This window comes from Camelus bactrianus, chromosome 1 (genome assembly GCF_048773025.1).
Source record: "Camelus bactrianus isolate YW-2024 breed Bactrian camel chromosome 1, ASM4877302v1, whole genome shotgun sequence".
NCBI classification, from domain to species: Eukaryota; Metazoa; Chordata; class Mammalia; order Artiodactyla; family Camelidae; genus Camelus; species Camelus bactrianus.
Genome location: NC_133539.1, coordinates 92510265 through 92531398, shown reverse-complemented (window position 1 = coordinate 92531398; position 21134 = coordinate 92510265). Strand labels below are relative to the sequence as shown.

Genomic DNA, 21134 nt, shown 5'->3' with positions numbered 1-21134 from the left:
CTGTCACTTCTCTATAAACATTTTGAATCAGATTATAGGGCTTTCTGTAAAACCTCAAGCTGAAATAGAATATAAACAGCAACATTATTCAGAAAGTATCCTTCAGTGCTAATTCTTCTTCCTCCCACAGATATGGGCCACTCTTTTAGATGTTAGTTCTGCTTTATGCGTGTGAGTATGTGCAAACCACAGGGATCCTGGGTGAACCAGCTGCAAGCTGGATTGCACCAGCAGCTCTGCAGCTCGTGTCCTCTGACTGCACTGGCCCTCAACATTAAAAATGTACTTAATGAGTCACTGAATTGGGCCTTGATTGCTTTTTTTTCTTCTAATTTTATAGGGAGGCAGTGAATTCCAAGTTAATGGTGCTGGCTAGTGGATGCATCCTGGTGATGAAATGAGGCTATTTGGACCTGTTGATGTCCAAGTTCATTCATTTACTCCACAGAAAAGCCAACAGGACACTCTATGTCCAGATTTCCATTCTCTCTGTCTAACAATTAGAACCCACTTCAGCTAACGATTGAGCACACCAAGGCCCCAGCCACCCAGTGGAATCTTCACGTTTTGCAGAACAGCAACAAAGGCATACGGCCAGTTTTCCAAAGTACTCTCTCCAAAGTGAGCCAAATTAAATTTCAAGCTCATTCCAGAACATGTTTCTCTCTACATTTGTAAAAGAATGACTGCTTGGCAGGGCGCTATTAAGAGAAAAGGGCAGAGTCTCCCCAAAGATTTTCAACTTTATTTTTACACTAGTTAGAAAAGTGTTTGGAAAAGCAAATTGCAGTTTGAGTTCAAGAAAGAAAAGAAAAAGTGCTGTGGGTGGGAACCTGTTAAGAAATGCAATAATCACGGTGTTTCGTAATCCCTTGAGACCAATATTAAGTACTACCAAAATCTAATATCTCTAACTATAGAAGTAATATATTTACCACTTAATCTAAGGGATATATTTATTTGCTCACTAGGAGAAAAAAATAGGTCTGTTTCCAAACTTCACACAAGCTCTCTTTGTAAACCTTCCCTTCTGGCCTACCAGAATTTTCATTGAAAATATTTATTTTGGGGAATTGTAATGTAATTATCATCAAACTGCCCAGAGTTAAAGAAATAGGTTCTCAATCATTTAATCCACATTCCTCCAACACCTGCTATTTTAATGGTAAATCTAGAGTATATTTTTTCTCCTTTTGCAGAACAGAGGAGGCAATGAGATGTAATTATTCAAAATGTGTTTCTTTCAGCTGGTAAAGACTGGGACACTGGGATTTCCTTATCTGAGTAAGATCAGTAGGGACTATAATCTATTAGCTTGCCTCTGGCGGCAGCCTATGTAAAGTGCCATAAAGGAAGGTTAGATCCTTGTAATGTTTGAGATCAGCTTGTAATATGATACCACGGGGAGACATAGCGCTAAGGCTGCGTAGTTGACAAAGATGATTCTCTGAATTCCTTGGCTGGTTTTTCCCTTGCCTGTTACGGTAACTATAGCTATGAATATTATTTCCGGAAGTGTTTTAATATTTCTGCAGGATTATACTTGAATAGTCCAGGGCTTTATTGTATTCTTTTGTGTGATTTGAAGTTGGAATCTCCATTCAATAAACACTTGTTGAGGGTCTACCCTGCCCTGGCCCTGAGCTGACCTCTGAGGATGTAAGTGTAGGTGGGATGATGATCATCCCTACTACTTACATGTTGGAGGTGGGGGGAACAGGACATTCCTTTGATTCTTGTAACTGAGCTTATTGTTCTTTAAAGTCTCCATTCTTGCTGATGGCAGATAAGCGGGCATTAAAAATAATCCCATTCAAAGGTGATTCTGTCTCTTCTGATTTCAAGGGTCAAACTCTCCATCAGGAATCTCTCTTCCCTCCTTCCTTCTTCCCCACATGGTGTCAGTGAGTCGGAGGAAGCTTAGGAAACTTCCAGGCCATCATGCTGTCCTGCTCTGCTGGCCACACACAGTCAGTGTGGATCTTCCTGCTAAGGTGCAGAATCCCCCTGGGTGCCCTGGGGCCCAGGGCACAGGTACTCAACCTGAGATTCCCACAGACCTCTCTGGTTATTTCTCATCCCTTCTTACGCTGGAGAGCCTTGACCATAGTGGGTGGGTGAGGCAGGGGTGAGCCTAGATACCCCCTTCAGACTTGTTTCTTTTCTTCTTTACCCCTCTCTGCTAGAAGGAGGCTCTATTTTCCTTCCAGTCTGAGGCTCGAGGTCACGTAGTTAACAACCGGATTAGATGAGGGTGATCACATAGTTTATCATCTAATGTAGGACCCTTTGGAAAGTAAAAGGAGGGGTGGTCTCAAGAATAATTGTGCACCAAGCAACAGGTATAATCAGAGCCTTGCCTGGGTTAGCCAACATATGTGGTATCTAGTTAAGCAGGACTAAAATTCATGTATCTCACTTCCAGACTTAGCATTCTTTGCTTTATGTTTTGATTATTCTTCCTAAATACCAATGCATAGCGATGCAGCAAAAGATCTCCCAGTAAAATCTTTGTGTATACTGGAACTCTGAAAGGAAACAGGTCTCAGGGTCAGGGCTGAGGTTTGCAGCCCTCGGTGACCTTCATCAGGCCTCAAGGTTCAGCTCCCGGTGGCGGTTAATTAACATTTCTAGATGGTGATAAACTACACTAACAATTGAGTCTCAAGCTACAAAAATGCCAAAAGTGATCCCTGCTGAGGTAACAAGCTCACTCTACCTCAGGGGAAACAAACCCAGAAAGGTGGTTCATGCTCAGAGCCTTGGTCCTACTTGTCCAAACCTGGAGAAGGCACGGTTCCAATCTAGGCTTAACCTAGGCAAGATGCCCCTACCTCAGAGCGTGTCTCCTGGTGCTTGCTCTTCCGCCTGCAGGGGGCAGCACCCCAGCCCACCAGCCCGGCCCTCTTTGCCTGACCTTCAACAGGTGCAGGCTCCTCTTCCCTACACGGATATCCCCATCCCCTCCCATCCCATCCCCTTTCTGCAGCTGATCTTAGCAGCTAGGGGCAAGTGGTTCTGGTTTTTCAATACAGTAAATTTCCTTTCTTTCCATCATAAAAGCAATATATGCTTAGTACAAAAAGTTTATTAAATATACAGAAACTAAAAGTCAACCATTATCTTATCACTTAGAAGAACCATCACTATTTACCTTTTTCATGAATTTTCTCACAGGATTTCTTCTATTTTAAAAGATCATACTGAAACAGATTTTATATCCTGCTTTTTTCATTTAAAATCCCTAATGCAAGCATTTTTTGTGTTAATAAAACATTCTTTTTAATGTAGTTTTAAGTAGTTACATACAATCCATCATATCAATAAAACTTAATTTGATTCTCCTCCTATTATTGGATAGTTTTATTCCTTTGATCATTATAAATAACGACTACAACCCATATTTTTGTACATAAACCCAGTTGCAGATCTCTGACTTTTTCTGTTAGATAGATTATTAAAAGAAGAATTATAAGGCCTGGACTTGGGACTCTTGATTCATTATGTGGAAGAAAAGCAGTCCCTTGTAAACTCCCTCATATTTTGCTGTAGGTGTTAGGGCAATATGTAGTACAGAGCAGAGACACAATAAATGTTTGTTGTGTAAATGAATGGACTCAACCCCATTAGGAATGTTTGCATTTTAAACGAAGAAATTTGTCAACAAAGGCATCTTAAATTGGTAGGAATTTGGGCAGCAATATTTATACTACTGGAGAAATCAAAGTAGGATTGTCAAGATAGGAAGTTTTTCTAATAAGCAGCCATTAAACTCAGCCCCATGAAGACTACAGCCTACTGTGATCCAAGTAAACACAGCTCTTATGACCCCTCCCAGCTCCTTGGTCAGATGGTTAACACGAGCCTGGCCTCATGCCAGACCCCGAGGAACAGGTGAATGAGACATGGAGTCTGTCCTCAAAAGTCCACAAGCTTGAGGGGGGACAGATCAACCAGACGATGCACAGAGTAACACAGGAGGAGCAGAGCTGAGATGCAAGCTCAGTGGAAGAAGTAATAGCTCTTCCTCAGGAAGCCTCCTTGGGAAGGGGACCTTGGAGCCAGGTCTTGAGTGAGAATGCGTGAGAAAAGCATTCCAAACAGATGCACGTGCAAAGAGCACTTCTTCCTAATTTCTGAGAATCAGAGGGTGCTAACCTCCTCTTCCCTATTCCAGGCAGCACTTTGTTTATGTTAGTCATTTACACATTAGTGAGAATGAGTTGCTCTGAGTTTCCTGAGAGCAGAATTTGATAAAGGGAAAAGCGAGAGCCTGAGACCAGAGATACTTGAGACCAGAAGGGGCAAGAGAGAATATAATAAAGGGGAGCGGTACAGAAAGGGAAGGTAGGGAGCCCGACACAGGGCCATTGGACTGCACAGTTGGGAAAGGGGGGCGAGCCCCAGAGTTGTGTACAAGGAGACCCTAGGTCCCAAACACCGAAACCCTCACCAGTCTAGGGAGGTGTGACCTGGCCCCGCAGGAAGCCTCCCTACCATGATCCACAAAGTCTCCGTCCTCTTCTAAAACTTCTCCAGCAAAGATTCACCCCTCTCTGATTTACAGCTCTGTTTCATGAAAATAGCTCTTAGTTTACAGTCTGTACTGATCTGGGGACCATCTCTATCTTCTCTGCCTGGGTGGAGAGTTCAGCTGGTTGTCAGCAGCCTTGTTTTAAGCCCTGGCTCCCGTCTCTCACCCTAATCTCATCTTGAACTGCTCCCTCCTCACACACCGACCACCACCACACTCACCTTCTGCTCCTCAAGCTTGTCCCACCACAGGACCTTGCTTATCTCTTTGTCTGGGTCTCTCTTCCCCAAGATCTTTTCAGGGCTGGCTCCTTCTCATCCTTCAGGTCCTCGCTCAGGTGTCACCTCCTTGGAGGGGCTGCCCCGGACCACCTTGCCTTTGCCATGAACCAGCGTCTGTGATTTCAGAGACCCTCTCATTCGTTGGACTTGTTACTTGCTTACTTGTGTGCTGTGGCCATCCTGCTAGAATGTAAGCCTCATGAGGTCAGGAGCTTGATCCGTTTTGCTCACTGCCATAGCCCTGGAACCTAGAACACTGCCTGCCTTAACAGTAGGGGTAATGAATGAATAATCCCACTTTGAGATGTATTTATTCAAGGTTATATCTTCAGCCCTCTGCCCGTGGTATTTCCAAAATGTTTGTGGAATGGATTGTGCTGAAAATCATTCTTTATCCAACCTTCTTTCCCAGCCAAGGCTGCCTCAGTCCTTCCGAACTTCCTTCCCACTCCCCTTTCCATGCCCTTGACCCCACCCCACATAAGTTGTGAACATGTGTGGTCTAATCCAGCCCCACTGGTCATCCATCTCCATCACCAGGGCATGCCAATGACGTCACTTTTTTTCTCTTTTCAAAAGAGCAAAGAACAGGATGAAATCCGTTCTGTTGAATTTTGAAGCAGGATGAGTCGTGCATTTCCTTCGCCTATTTTCTTCCCCTGTTGTTTCAGTCTGAAGGCTGATCAGGACAGGCGCAGGATGAATGGCAGTTCACCCACTCCCACCGCTGCCAGGGCATCAATCACAGAGACTGTGGGAGGTTGAGGGGCCCAGATCAGACACAGAGGCGCCAGGAGAGGGTGTGGATGCCTCACAAAAGCCACAGAAACTCATTTTCTCTCTCTCTAGGCCTCCAAAAACGGCCTGCCCCAGGCAGGGACAGCATTCCGGCCTGTCTCTCTAGGGAAGTGCTAACAGAGGGTCATTTCAGACGGGCAGACCTCATGAAGGCAGAGTGGGGCAGAGGAGGGTGCACACACTTCAGGCGCGGACAGAGTTCTGCTCCTTGTTCTGCCACGTGCTAAATCTGTGGAACCCTGCGCTCTCGCCTCCACTTCCTCGAGGGTGAAATGGGCACAGGAGTGACTACTTGGAAAGATGATGTGTCTTTATATGCAAGAATTATGTGTAAAAGCCCATGGAACGATGCTGGCATGTGGTAGGTGCTTTATAAATCGTTGCTATTATTAAGAAGTTGAGTTCAGGTACAGGGAAAATCAAGTGTGTTTATGTTTACTCGATAAGTGAAAAATAAACAAAAAATATACTATGATTGCCTGTACTTTTCCATTTTAAAAGTCAAACACGTGTGTTGTAGATGTTAAACATCCTGGTAGATTCAAAGTGGATTCAGAGCTTTACTCAGTCGTCCAGTTTGGTATCATACTGTCCAAAAGTTAGGCTGCATTGGAGTTTTTACTAAAATAACCAGCTATTTGGCCACCACTGTGTATAGACGATACCTACTTCCCGTCATGATTTTCCCTCTCATCCTATGATGATGATACTAGAGTTAGAAATTGTCTTCTTTGGGGCCACATCAAAGAATTGTCACATCCCCAGCCACTCTGCCATCAATATCGGGTGCTAGCCTGTGAATTCCGACGATAAATCTTGCTTAGAACAACCAGAGAAGTCAGTCGACTTGAATGAAGTACGGCTAGTGATTTTAACCAACTGAAATTAATTAATTTCCTAGGCTGAGCTAATGCACAAAAGCATAAAACAGAGTTATTTCACAGGATTCTCTAGTTGCCATGTGGTGATTAGTTAAAAAGACCTGAAATCAATTTTTTTAAAGTATATACATTAGTAAAAATTTGCCCAAGCCCAAGCTCAAGAGGGAGCTTTGATTTCATTTTGAATAGAATTTCAATAAAATGTTTGTCTTAAGTTCCTAAAGAATATATTCTCTTGATGCCGTGCTATTTCATAAGAGTGTGGACTTCCATCCCTTCCTCATTCCCTGGATCTATAGGAAGAGCTTTCCCTTTGTGTCAGATACAATCAGAAAGAATGGGCTCAGAGGGACCTCCGCATGGAGGAGAGCCATTCTCATGCTGTAGGTGAATATTCCAGCCACCACGAGAGGCCCAGTTCTCTGCCCTCCAGCCAGCACGACTTCTCTCTGTCACTGCAGAATGAGAGGCAGTTTCCTTACTTTTGAGACATCACAAACTAAGATATCAAGAATAAAAAGGCCAGTGTTGAGGTTGGGGAATGAAAATTAAAACCAGCATTCCACCCTGACCATCCATAACCATTTATAACAGGGCTCAAAGTAAAGTCACAGGCCGACTGCATTCAGTTTCCACTAGTTCTCAGGTCGGTTTTTGGTTTGTTATTCTTCTGGAAAGCAAGAGCATTCAGTAACCTCAAAACCAGTTACGAGCTCCGAATGCATCTTAGTAGCTACTAACTAAACATCTGTTGAATTAGGAAAACAGAAAAGCAAAGAAGAAACAAACAAAAACCAGTATTCTGGCAACGTGAGATTGTTTACAGGTAAAGTGAGACTAAACGATAAAAGGATGTTGGCTTCAGAGGTTCCTCAGTTTTCTTCTGTTTCTATTAATTTCTGGATCTAGTGTTCACTCACTATATTTCTTATTTGTCAACCTGAGTAGTCAACCTTAGTTTCAAAATTGCTAACTTATACCCCTATGAGAAATGAATTTGCCAACTAGAGAATAGTGTTCATGTACAGTTCTTTTTGTCCTTAGCCTTACAGTATCTAGTCAAAGGACTTTTCCAAAGTTAAGTCAGGTCCTTTTTTCCCCACCCCTTCCGTGTGGTGTGTCATTCATTTGTGATACAGCTGGACTTCTAGTTCAGAGTGTGCATCTCTTCTTGGGTTCCCCTGACATCCCGGTAGAATTATTTTTATTTGTATAGAATAAAATTTACTTTTTGTGTTTGTACAGTTGTATAGGTTTTGACAAATGCACAGTCATGCAGAGTAATTCCGTAACCCCCAAGGCTCCCTCATGTTGCCGCTTTGTGGTCACCCTCTCCACCCACCACCAACCTGGGCAATTACTCATCTTTCTCTGCCCTTATAATCTTTCCCAGAATGTCATATAAGTGGCCTCATACAACATGTAGTCCTTTGACTTAGCAAACTGAGTTTAATTGCACTGATATTATTGCATGCATCATGAGTCAAGTTTATTTTTCTTGTTGAGTAGTACTCCGCTGTATGAATATACCTTAATGTGTTTACCCCTTCATCAGTTGACAGGCGTCTGGGTGGTTTCTAGTTTTCAGTGGATGATGAATAAAGTAGCTATGAACATTTGCTACAGTTGTTTGTGTAAACGTAAGTTTTCGACTCACTTGGGTAAATGTCTAGAAGTGGAATCACTGAGTCTTGTGGTATGAGTGTGTTTAAATTTACAAGAAACTGTTAAGCTCTTTTCCAAAGTGGGCTGTATCATTTTGCATTTCCATCAGCAATGTATGAGTCTCCATTTGTTCTGCATCTTTGCCAGCATTTGGCATTATGTTTGGGTTTGATTTTGGTTTTATCTCGTACACTCTGGTAAGTGTGTAGTGGTATCTCATTATGGGTTTAATTTATGTTTCCCTAATGCCTAATGATGTTGAGCATTTTTTCATCTGCTTAATTGCTACCCACATATCTTCTTTGGTGAAATGTCTGTTCAATACTTTCGATCGGACACAGGCCACCTTTGTATTGGGGTTTTGCAGATATTTTCTAAGGGTCTGTAGCTTGTTTTTTCATTCTCCTAACACTGTCTTTCACAGATCAAAGGTTTTAAATTTTTATGAAGACTAGTTTTTCAGTTTTTTAATGGATCATCCTTTTGGTACTCTACCTAAAACTTTTGCCTAACCTATAATCTCACAGATTGTCTCTTATATTTTTTTTTCTAGAACTTTCCTAGTTTTACACCTTGCATTTCAGTCTGTGAACCATTTTGAGTTAATTTTAGCGTAAGGTGAGAGGTTTGTATCAAGGTTCATTTTTTTTTACATGTGGAAAATCATTCCATTTGTTCCAACACCATTTCTTGAAAAGACTATCCTTTCTCCATTGAATTGTTTCTCCACTTTTGGCAAAAATCAGTTGACTGCATTTGTGTGGGGCTATTTCTGGTCTCTTCTGTTCTGTTTACTATCTGTGCTAGTCTATTTGTATGTGCTTCATTCCTTTTGATAATACCACATGGCTTCGATTACTGTAGCCACATGAGCAATAGTTACTACATACAAATAAGAAGGTATAAAGCTAATCAGCAGTAAAGAAAGAAAGAACAGGAGAGACTCCAGGGCAGAAGAGCAGGTGGGAAGCCATTAATACAAGGGTCTGACCTGGTCTGGCCGTGAAGAAGGGAGGAGGGAGGTGAGGGATGGGGTGGAAGGGGCCCTTCAGGTTTTGCTCATTGATTGGTTGTGGAGGCCAAAGGGAGGGAGGAGACAGATCTGTAGGGGTTAAAATATGTTGCTTTTTTTGGAGGGGGTAGACAGGGAGCCACAGACTGATATTCTGAATTTGAAATGTACAATGTGGATTCAGATGGGGTGACCCACTGGTGGACTGACTGGAACCAACGAATCAGAACATAGAAGTAGACCTTGGTCATGACTCTCCCTTTACCCCAGCTCTAGGCTCTGAGACTGTAAATACCAGAGGGCTGGGACTGGCCCTCGCAGTGGAACAGTGACCACAGTTAACCTAAGGGGCAGAGGGAGAGGAGGAAGAGGATGGGTCGGGGTAGAAGGCATCCTACTGAGCAGGTTCCCAAGCTCCAGCCTCTTGTGAAATAGAAGGGGCCCCAACACCTCCGCTGGTTGAAAGAAGAGTGAAAGGCCACAGTGTTTACTGTGTCCCTCCACTCAGGGAGGGCATAGGAACTCACTGTCCAGAAGAGGGAGCCTGTAGGAGAAGAAATGAGATGCCCGTGGCCACCATGAGCAGAGCTTGGATTCAAATGTATGTCTGTCTGATAACAGCTTGCACTTGGGGAGGATTTACCACGTGCCAAGCATCATCTTAAATGCTTCCATCCTCACATTTAACCCTCACAACAACCCTATGAGGTGGTTTCTATTATTATCCCCAGAAACAGATGGGGCAGGAAGGTTGGGTAACTTCCCAAGGCTTCAGTGATAGGAAGTTGTACAGGGACTTCTGTGCTATATTGTACTTCGTCACTGCACTGTGCTGCCCAGTGTTTCCCAGTAAACGGCAGGGCCTCCCTAGCCGGCAAATTGGGACAAGTGAGTGACAATGCAGTCTTTATTCACAGTAAAGTGATGGCATCAGAGCACCTACTATGAGCATCACTGAACACCTACCATGGGCCCAGGACTTTGTTAGATGTTGGGAATAAACAGATGCATTAGACACAGTCCCCGCCCTCCCAGATCTCAGTCCGTGTACACAATGAGTATAACATGTGCTGTGATGTGCGGCATTCTGACAGCAGGAGTAAAGGATGGGGCACAGAGAAAATAGGCATTCATTTTCTGTTCCTCTGTCAAGGAAAGTGAAAGGCAAACTAATTCATGATGGCTGGAAGCCTTTACTTCTGATTTAGTGAATATTTAAATGTCATCATGCCCCTTGGTCAGGCTCATGCCTCAGTCTCCGTCTCATTGCTGGCTTTGCTTTCTAAAGTGAAAGCAAGGCATTCACACACAGTAAACCGAATTGGGAAGATGTGGCGCATGAGACCTGCCTCAGATACTTTTGTTTGTTTTATTTTGCCTTTGAAAACTGCACAGCTCATTACAGTAGAAACAGACACAGCTCTCATTACGAAGTGAGTGCTGGAGAAGACTTCACCTCTGCTTCACCTTGTGGAACTTCTTTGAAAGTAAATCATCACCCTGGGGTGAAGAAGGCTTTGACATCTTTAGATTCTTAGTGTTGAAACTGGCAAGTACATGTATGGTATTTACATAGGAAAGTGTGATAATTGTCTTGAAGAGAGATGTAATCCTGGACAAAATTTGGAAGGGGGCAAAGCGTGTTCTCCCTTTTGGGGGCCCGCTTCCTTCACCTCCCACCACCTCTCTCAGAGGTTTAGTGCTTTCTTTCTTGATTGTTCTTTCTAATCCCTCCAAACTTGTATAAGAAGAAGATCTGACACTTCTTCACACTAAAGTGTAAATGACTGATAATGGTTTATAGCCAGGCATCTCAAACTGGGGCAGCAGAGGGGGCCAAGGGGTACCCAGTAAAGCCACGGGACCAACATGACACATCTCTGAGACAACAAACTTGCTGGAAGATTTGGGAAGGAAGCACTATTTTATATTAAAATAAACACAAGTATAATATGGAATGAAATATGAAGTGAATAAACAAATGTAAATTTTTATGAAAGAAATATTGTGCATGAGGCTAAAGTCCCAGAACCCTGGGGACGGCAAATCCTCTTCTGCCTCCCATACCCCGGGGGCAGGCTCGGCAGTCTTCCTGGCTGCAGGCGGGTGGATGAGGCCCTTGAGAAGCCCTGTAACCAGAGACTTTAAGGTCAAGGATTTATACCCATAAAGAAATAACCCCAGCAGCCAGCTTGAGTTTTAAGTAAATTCAGTAAGGGCCTTCGAAATAGGTTTTTATCCACTAAAAATAAGCAAGTAAGAAGGGATACTAAACACTGACACTATCAACTTTATTATGCAAATTTTAAGTAGTAGCTGTGGGGTATGGCATATTTAATTTTGCTTTCAAAACTTTTCAGGGTTGCCCTCCCTCCCAGTCTAAAAAAGATGCTTTTAAGCTCTTGTTGCTTTGTGGCAGATGCCTGTACCAAGAGGCATTTTTTAAACATTCATCTTTTCACTGCATTCAAGGTTCTTGATGCATGGACCCCTCTGGCAGTCTGGGGATGCCTACAGCCTCCTTAGTAAAAGTGCTTTTAAACACATAACATAAAATATACAGGAGTCTGATTAAATGGAAATCCAGTTCAAAATATTTAAAATGCAAATTTGCAAACTAGTAAAACATGCATTTCTTTGTTAATATATTAAATAACACGCTCTAGGAGTGAGTCAGACACCACGGTTTCCAAAAGCTGAAGAGTGTAAACAGTGAGCGCAAATCGTTTTCTGAGCTCTCCGAGGCTACCGTGATGTGACAGAAAAATACCTGTAATTTCCTTTTGTTGCAAAGTTACAGTTAATGTGAGTACTTCTGTGGTTTCTTACCTACATTTGTACTTGAAAGAGAAGCTACATTTCAGTTAGAAGTTGGTGAAAAATAAAAACATATTTTTGTCCCGTTCCAGTTCATGAACCCTCGAATTATATGCCCTGAGATAAAGGTTCTAGAATTTTCTGACGTCAGACTCTAAGTTTTGATTTCCAGCTGTCTCAGATACTTGAGACAGAAACAGCAATGCGTAACTTTTATTTAAGTGAGAAGTAGGCCCAGGTGAGCACTTCTCAGCCGTTATCCCCCCTCCATCCCTGCGTCTGTATAGCCCCGTCCACACAAGCTGTGTTCCATCTCCATTCCCTGCTCCTGGTGGTCACGGAAGAAAGGTTCCAAATTTCTCAGACCCACACAATTTCTCCAAACTGCCTTTACCAACAAAGTACCACCCCCTCCTTTGCCTCACTTGTCTATCTTTATCTGCTGTTTCCCACTATCTTAATGATTCCAGCAAAATGACTCACAATTCACATTTAATAGATTCAGAATGTTTGCCATGCCTAAGCACAAATCCACGAAGTGAGTGGATCCTAGAGTCAGGGAAGTGGGCCGTGAAGGCCACAGAGGCAGCCTCCTAACCACTTTGTGCCTGAACCAGAGCCCCACCAGAGTTAGCGTTTGAGACACCACTTTTCCTAGAAAATAAGAAAGGTGGAAAGTAAAAAGCATTGAGTGAGCACTGACGAATCCAGGGACTGGGGCTGCACTTACATTTTCTCAATCTCTGACAAAATAAAAAAAAAACAGTGGGCTATTAATATCCCCATTTATGAATGAGGAAAGAGGCTAAAAAAGACGATGTGCCCAGGTCACACACGCTGGTAAGCATCATTTCTGCACCCACCTCCTCAGTCTGCCCAGCCTGACCTCCACTCACGGCGCCACTGAAATGACTGCCCAGAGGTCGCCAGCTGTCCCTGTGGGGCTGAACGTGCAGGGCGTCTCTGTCCTCCCCACCCTGGATTCCTCTGCAGCCTTCAACCCTGCTGGCCACTCACACCCTGTTGAAACCGGCTCTACCTCTGGCTTCAATGGTGTCACTCTCTGGTCCTCTCCTACATCTTGACCTCCTCCTTCTCAGCTTCCTTTGCCAACGTAGCTTCCTGTTGGCCGTCTATGATGGTGGAGCGGCTCAGGGCCGGCCCGGGCACCCTCTTCTCTAACTGAACACTGCCTCTCTGGGCAGTTGACCCAGGCCCACAGTGCCCATTACCCTTGATACCCAGAAAGCCCTCTCCCTGCTCTGAGCTCCAAGCAGCTAACGTGGATATCTCATGGGCAATTGCCCATGTGCCCAAAGGTTCAAAATACTTGTGTTTGTTGAATGTGACCGCAGTGAAAAGCACCCCTCTTCACCCAGCCACCCAAGTCAGAAACCTGAGAATGGCCCATTACTCCTCTTTCTCTTTCTCCCTCCCATTCAGACACCAAGTCCTGTAGATTTTGCCCACTGAGAATACCTGGACTCTCCCCTATTCTCCTACCTCCACTGAATCCCATCTCAAGAAACCATCACTTCTCATCAGCATGGCCAAAATAGCCCCAAAGCTCCTCTTCTTGCCTCCCTTCAGCCCATTTCTCCTGCTGAAGGTTTTCAGCAATTTTCCATTACTACTTCATATTGAGACCAAAATTGGTAACATAATCAGTAAGGCCCAGTTTGACCAACTTCCTACCACCCCCACCAGACTCACCTGCCCTGTACTTGATTCAGTTTTCAACTACCCATGCTTCTTCCAGCCTCTGAGCCTTTGCACATGCTGTTCACTCTGCTTGGAATGCTAATCCCTACTCTTTTCATTAAGTTACTTCCTACTCCTCCTTTGGATCTTGGTTTAAATGCTGCATCCCTAGGGAAGCTCATCCGCACCGGTCAGCTTCCCCAACATGCAATTTTACACTTAGGTATACTGATCTTTTATTTAGCACAACAGTCAAATCATTAGTCGACTATTTAACATGTTTCCCCTTTTGTGATGTAAGCTCCAGGGGAGCAGCAACTATCTGTTACTCTGCCCATCCCCACATCCTAATACAAGGCCTGGTATGTAGGTGAAACTCAGCACATCTCTATTGAACTAATTAATTAATTACAGGCAAGTCTCTTGTTGCCGTACTTCTCTACACTTTTCTGGAAGGACACAGAACAACAGGTCATTTTATATGTCCAACGAAAATGAAAAAGAACCCAGGTGGAATGTATAACAAATGACTTGAACTTGTAAATCAAAGAATCTGAAAGAATCTCATTCTGCTTTGCTGCTACTTAGATAAAGGAAAGAATGAAAGAAGGTTTCATGGTGTCACTTATCAATGTCTGTCATCAAAATGCAAGCCTAAATCATTTATGTGCCTGGTGGTTTCCAAATGAATCATTGTTCACTATCAACAGTGATGAATGATGCCCTCATGAGAAAACGTTATTACCATTTGTAGTCACCTTCCTGGCTGTCAAAATGCATGTTCTCAGACAACCATCAAAACCAGCTGGCTGACAAATGAACATACCTTCTGCTCTGGATTTTTTAAGAACAGTTAAATGTACTTTTTTTTTAAATTCCATACCCCAGATTTGACTAGTAGCTTCCACGTAAGGCACCACACACAGCAGAGTGAGATTTAGAGGATAAGAAAGATGTTCAGCTAGACAGACACAGCAGATGATGTAATAAGCCAAGCACATGAAAACCAGGTCAAACCAAACTTGTTTCTGCCAGCCTACTGTGGCCACCGGAGTCCCTTACAGATGCTTTCAGTTTGTCTCTGTTGTGTCAACCTTTAAATAAGGGATTTTGTCCCCTGCTATGTGCTTCTTTCTTGGTCAAATGCAAGGTACCTATTTTAGCTAGCTATTCCTCTCTTCCAAGCAGTTTACAATTGTGAATAATGTCTAAGATACACATATTCAGAAACAAGCAATTTAGAACAATGCACTTAGGCTGCTAATCTGCTTTTAGCATCTTGGATTTGTAAAGGACCTGTGAGCATCAAATGGCTTTCAATACTGTGCCTAAGTGACACTTGATTTCAGTTCTCACAACTCTACAATTGCCTTAAAATAAAAGGAGCAGGATGGATGCTCCACAAAATGCCACTAGAAATTATGTTTAATGCCTCTTCCATGGAAAGAACCACTGTCTTAAAACAAGATCAGCCACTGAGAGGACAACCCTGCCTTCAGAAGGGAGAAGTGCAACCTGTGACCTCTCAAGAAGTTACATTCCTTCTCCAGTAACTCTTTCCCAAAGCTTTGACTTAAGATTTAGGATTTCCAAAATTTGACTGACAAAGCTAAGTGTCCCGCGCCCCCATGTTGATGTCATTCATTTCTAATATTAGCAGCAGAGCCGCTCAGGTTCACCTGGGAAAGAGGAACTTTTATTTTGAGTTGAACAGGAGCACAAACTAAAAATGAACACAGTGAGACTGCCTTCTGGTATATCTGACACACATAAAATAGAGAAGCCAGTGCGATGCATCTGTTTTGAATCAAATGGGAAAGGAATTCAATCTGATTGGAAACTTGATGTGCTTACAGAATTTTTATGTAGCCTCACTTGTGCTCATGCTGAGGAATTAAGAAATAAAATGAAAGATGTAAAGTTGTTTCGATACACAGTGTCACACAAGGTCATGAAATGGTCATGAAAATTCCATATGAGTGGGATAGAGACAATTCCAGGACATCTGTCACAGCCCAGCGTGATGTGTAGACTTGGCCAATATTCAGTGTTAGAGCCACACAAACAAGCTTTTGGATGATATATTTTGGACTCATTAGATCAGAAGAGCCAAGTATTTGGCCTTCTATTATCCAGCGGGGCTTAAATGGATCAGAGTGGCTGAACGGTCACCCCACCCCCACTTGGTGTCGTGCAGTCATGGCCACGGGCTGGACGCAAGTCCGCCATTGGGAATCACGGAAACTGTGTTAGAATTCCATGCCCTGAGCTGGAGGGAGCTATTCTCTCCTATCTTGTCCATCTACAAAGCGCATAGCATCAGTGTGTGTCAAGAGTGCTCTGCCTGGTGGGGGTCTCACAAAGGGACCTACACTTGGAACAAGTGAAGGCAATGGGCTTAGAGGCTAGAAGGGGCACATGCACAGAAAATGCCTCTCACTGTAAAAACAACCAGCTGACTTTGGTAACCATCTACCCCTCTAGTGGGTAAAATATTGAGAGGAAGAGTTAAAGGAAATAAAAACACCAAGCCTCAGTGCAGGATGTAGCACCACGGTATCAATGTTTGTCTGTAATTGAACGTTTCTTACAGTGCAAAATCTTCTAAGACTTCACTCCAGAAAAGCTGGCCAGGGTGTTTAAGCAGCTATGGCAATGAAAGAACCACGCTGAGTACTTGCTACTTTGTAGTTTGTGTTGGTTGACAATTCTCAAGTTGCTGACATTTGGCCTTCTAAACCCAGAGCAGAGTGATCATCGTCTTCCTAAGTCACTGTCGTAAGGTGTCCCCGCCTCGTGTGCCGAGATGGTGCTCAGTAAGTGCCCAGTGACATAACCTTGCCCGATTTGAGCTTGTTAGAAAGATTTCTTCCCCTGCACAGTTTTCTGCACCAAGTTCTTCCTCCCTGTCACGCTCAGAGTTACTCAAAGATACTCAAATTACATGAAACTCCTTACCGAGGTCTTTTCCCCCATGACACCCACATAGTTATGCAAATACAAGCCTGAGATAGGCTCCCCTACGTGTTCCCAAAGACCTCCATGGGAGGACATAGCCCACCATACTGTGATTACATGGTTGTTGTCCTGTGTCCCTCAGACAACGCAGAGGACAGAGAACTGTGCCTTGTTCCTCTCTGTATCCCCATGACCTTGCACATTGCCTGGAACATGGTAACCTGTCAATAAATCTTCACTGATTCCTCAGCATGGAATAGCTCTACCTGGAAGACTGTTCTTCACTTATATATGTCTTTGCTTTTTTTTGTTTTGGTGTAGGGCTTTTTTTAATTCTTCCTACTGTACAGTTGTTGCTCTGAATTCTTATCCTTTAAAATCAGTAGACTCTTAGACCACAAAGCAAGATCTTCTGGCTGTACATCCTGTGGTTTTCTGAGAAACTACCAAAAGAACAATTCCTTATGCAAATTATTTTCATGGGAGAAGTAAAATTATTTTTCTCCTATTGAGCAGTTCAAAATATTTTTCACATACACCTTTATGTAATTGTTTCCTTCCGGGTGGACGTAACTAACTTATATGGGAAAATTGAGCACTGTGTCTGTGAGAGGGTGAGCAGGGTCAGAAAGCACCCAAAATAATTATGCTTTACATTTGTTTACTGTGAACACGTTAACATACATTGTCATGCTCCAGCCCCACAACAGTGATGCTGGATGAACAACACTGCTGCGGGTGACTGGGTTCTTGTCCCGTCGTAGAAAGAATTCCGAGATGGGATGTGGAGGTCAAGAAAGTAAAGTGAGGATTTATTAAGGGACAGGTAGAACACTCTCAAGGGGAGAGCGGGCAGGCTCAGGTGAGCAGCTGCCCTCAGTTTTTTTGGTAAGTTGGTTACATAGAGCATAAAAATGAATGGGCAGAATATTCATTGGGGAGGGAAGGGTTTGGGGTCATATTCCCTGATTTTCATCCCAGCTCCACCTTCCTGAAGAGAAGAGGGATTTTTGTCCTTATTTAGTCTGGATCAGAAGTGTCATGGCTTCGGTGCTTGATGGGTACTTCTAGTCTGAAAGGCTAATTTTATTGAAATGAGAGCATAATGAGCAAAAGGTTATACTCGGACACTGGAGATTCCTGCCTTTTCCCAGCTTTCTTTGTCACCTCCAGGTCACTTGTCACCCCAAAATGTGTGACCACTTATCAGCCCAGAGGTTCCTGCTTTTCCTTCTCTGCCCAGGAACCCCTGTTGTTTACATGATGTAGGGTTTCCTGCTTTTGGCCCGTGCCCCTCCTTTCTGCCCAATTCCTGCCATTTGGCCTATGTCCCCCTTTCTCTGCTCATACCTAGCTATCTGCCTGCTCTAAGAGCACTGACATTAATATCCCATTTTACTATGAAAAATTGAACCCCTCAAGGGAGGAAGTGATTTCTTCAAGGTCACCTAGCTAGTTGTGACAACCACACAAAAACCTGGGTCTTTCAACTGTTTGCAGTGTGATGCACCTTGGGTGATGCTGTGAAATGACATGTGTTGCTTAGGTGGCATTTATAGACTATAATAGTAAGCAGAGAAAAGAAACAGAGGCAAAAACAAGAGCACCGATTACTAACTCTAAAGGAGCAAAACTGAGGAAGAATCAAGAGAGAACCTGGGAGGACTGAGTTCTGCTGCCGTCGGAAAAGTTGGTGCTGGTTTATTTGGGTAGAAGCAGGGGGAAAAGTTGTGCACTTGTAAGAGCATCTGATCAGAGAGTAAGGAATGCACTTTTCTACCATGTTTCAATAATGTGAGCTTCACCTCCTCGCATTGGACCCCTGCAAAGTTCTGTGAGGCATCCTCTCTCTGAGAATCCGACTTCTTCTCTGATGGCTGCTAGGCGGGTAACAGGAAGATGGGTTGGGTCTGGGTCTCCACAGACAGACACTGTGTAGTGAGGATTAGAGTCCCTAGTTCTCTCCCTGTTTAGAGAGTGAAACTATGTTTCCTTTTTCTGGTAGACTTTTAAGGATGAAAAGCAAAGGTGTTGAGGAGGAAAAGAAGAGCCATTTAAGGACTCTCTGACCCTCTTGTATATATATATATACACACACACACACACACACACACACATATATATACATAAAATTTAGTTTAAATAGCCTAAAGGATTATTTTGTATTTGTTCTTTGAATAATCCCCATCGGTAATAATATGTTTTAGAAGTCAGTTTGTTGGTTATTCAGCCAACAAATATTTACTAAGGCTCCACTGGGTCAGGCTTTGTTGATGAATAATGATGAATAATGAAAAGACTGGTTGGTAAATAAGATACAGATCTTGCCTTCAAGGAACTCACATTCTAGAAGGAGAGAGACAATACAATTTGAAGCAACTTAATAAAGAAGATCATTCAGGACTGGAAAGCTGTGTTTTGTGGGGCCACTTCATTGTTGTACTGAGCCTAAGCGCGTTTGGGGGTCTCCCCAGTGCCCAAATGGAGACGAGAGAGCCTCTTCCCCAACCACAGACCTGCCCCTGGGGCTCTGCCTCTACCAAGATTCCAGTCAAGATCAACGCCATCAAAAGTAGATTTAATAGTCAGAGTTAAAATTCACCCAAAGAAACAATGACCATGTGTTGCTTTATTTTTATTCTAGGAATCTTGGAAAATCAGGACTCAGAGTTTCTTGCTTGGGTCTTGGTAAGTACTCCGGGTATCACGTGGGGGTGGGCTGGGAGGTGGGAGATTGGGGAGGGTACCAGGAGATGCCTGGGGTCTGGGTCAGGACCCCATCACAGGTGAGAAGGGGCTTCCTGACCAGCTTTGCTTCAGAGCCCTTCCTGCCCCACACAAGGCTCCCCAGCTCAGGCCCAAAAGCCACTGTGTTCATGATGCCTTAGGAGGTCCCAGCAAGCAAAAAGAAATCTGACATTAAAGCACATTTTCGAGGAAGAGACTCCATGTCATTCCCATTCGGCAAGTGTAAAGGACCTCAGGGCATGCATTTGTATACTCACCTCACCTACAGCATCATGTGGATTTTTTTTCCTATCCTTATCTTCCCTTTGCCTAAATGTCTCACCTTTTTTTCTATATTATAATGTATTTTACATACTTTTACAATCTACCTGAAATGCTTTAGGGACACAGTGATATATATGTAATTCCTCCCAGCAAATGTAAATATTTAAAGAAGACTAAGTAGAGATGGCAGTTCTAACAGCATAAGGATGCATCTGAAATGGTAAAATCTGAGTGTGAGACTTGGGGAGGCATATGGCTTCCAGACATCCCTCAGACAAGGGAAAAGGCAGCCTTGGTGTTCAGGCAATTCAAGATCATCAGACCTAGTCCTGTAATCTAGGAGAGTCTAGACCAGGATGGTAGCTGGGAAGTAGTGAGAAGTGGTCAGACTATGGCTATGTTTTGAAGGTGAGCCAGGCAGATCTGTGGGATACTACTTGGGATACAAAAGAAGACAGGAGAGTCAAAGATGACTCTAAGGTTTCTCCCTTGAGCAACAGAAAAGATGGGGTTGCCAGTAAGTGAGATTTGGAAGAAAGAAGGAGGAGAGACTTAGGAAGCAGGAGAGCTGATTGACTGGGGACCCGTTAAGTCTGACATCTCTATTAGACATCCAAGAAAAGAGGTATATAGGCAAATGAATGTGTGAATCTAGAATTTAGAAGAGAGATTTGATCCGGACTTAGGATGACTTGGGAGTCATCAGCATGTAGATGCTGTTTAAGACACAAGACTGGATAAGAATATTAAGGAAGTGAAGACAGGTAGTACAGAAAAAAGGAGCACATGGTCTGAGACCTGGGAAGTCCAACAAAGAACACTGAAAACAAGCAGTCGGTGTGGAGGAGGAGAACCAGGAGAGCAGGGAGTCCTGGAATCTAAGTGAAGAAAACATTTCAAGGTGGGGTGGAGTGACCAAGCCTGTCAAATGCTGTTCATAGGGCAAGCAAGATGAGGACCAAGAATTGACCGTTAGATTTAGCAACGTGGAAGTCACTGATGACTTTGAAAAGATCAGTTTTGGTGGAGAGAGGGGCTTATGCATGATTGGAGTAGCTTCAAGAGAAAGACAGGTGACTACTCTTCTGATGACATTTCTGTTAAGAGAAGCAGAAAAATGCAATGGCAGCTGGACAGGCAAGTGTGGTCGGAGAGGGAGCCTTTACACATGGGAGAAATGATGGCATATTTGTATACTGATGGGGAAATTCTTTTGAGAAGGAAAAAGATGGTTAAGATAAGTAGAGGAAAACTACCTGGGATTATTTCTTAAGGACACAAGAGGAGAGTAACGTGAAGGAAGGCATGGGCTTTGAGGCTGGTAGGTGGGTTGATGGGGTGGTGGTGGTGGTGGTATCTTTACAAGTTCTCCTTTACTGCTTCTGTATTCTCCTTGAGACTCAGAAACAAGGTCATCAGCTCTTAGTGAGGATAAAGGGAGGTGTTGAATGTTAGGGAAGAGAGAGGATGTCTAA

At 43.5% G+C, this 21134-nt stretch overlaps 1 protein-coding gene across 3 annotated transcripts in view; it reads left to right on the top strand.

Annotated features, from left to right (window-relative positions):
* The window catches only part of KCNAB1 (potassium voltage-gated channel subfamily A regulatory beta subunit 1), a 344031-nt gene that overhangs the window by 227087 nt on the left and 95810 nt on the right, over nt 1–21134 (top strand). For all 3 annotated transcript variants that reach the window (XM_045514502.2, XM_010952021.3, XM_010952022.3), the window contains exon 2: nt 19292–19335. In XM_045514502.2, coding sequence (XP_045370458.1) covers nt 19292–19335 — 44 coding nt within the window. The remainder of the gene's footprint in view (nt 1–19291; nt 19336–21134) is intronic.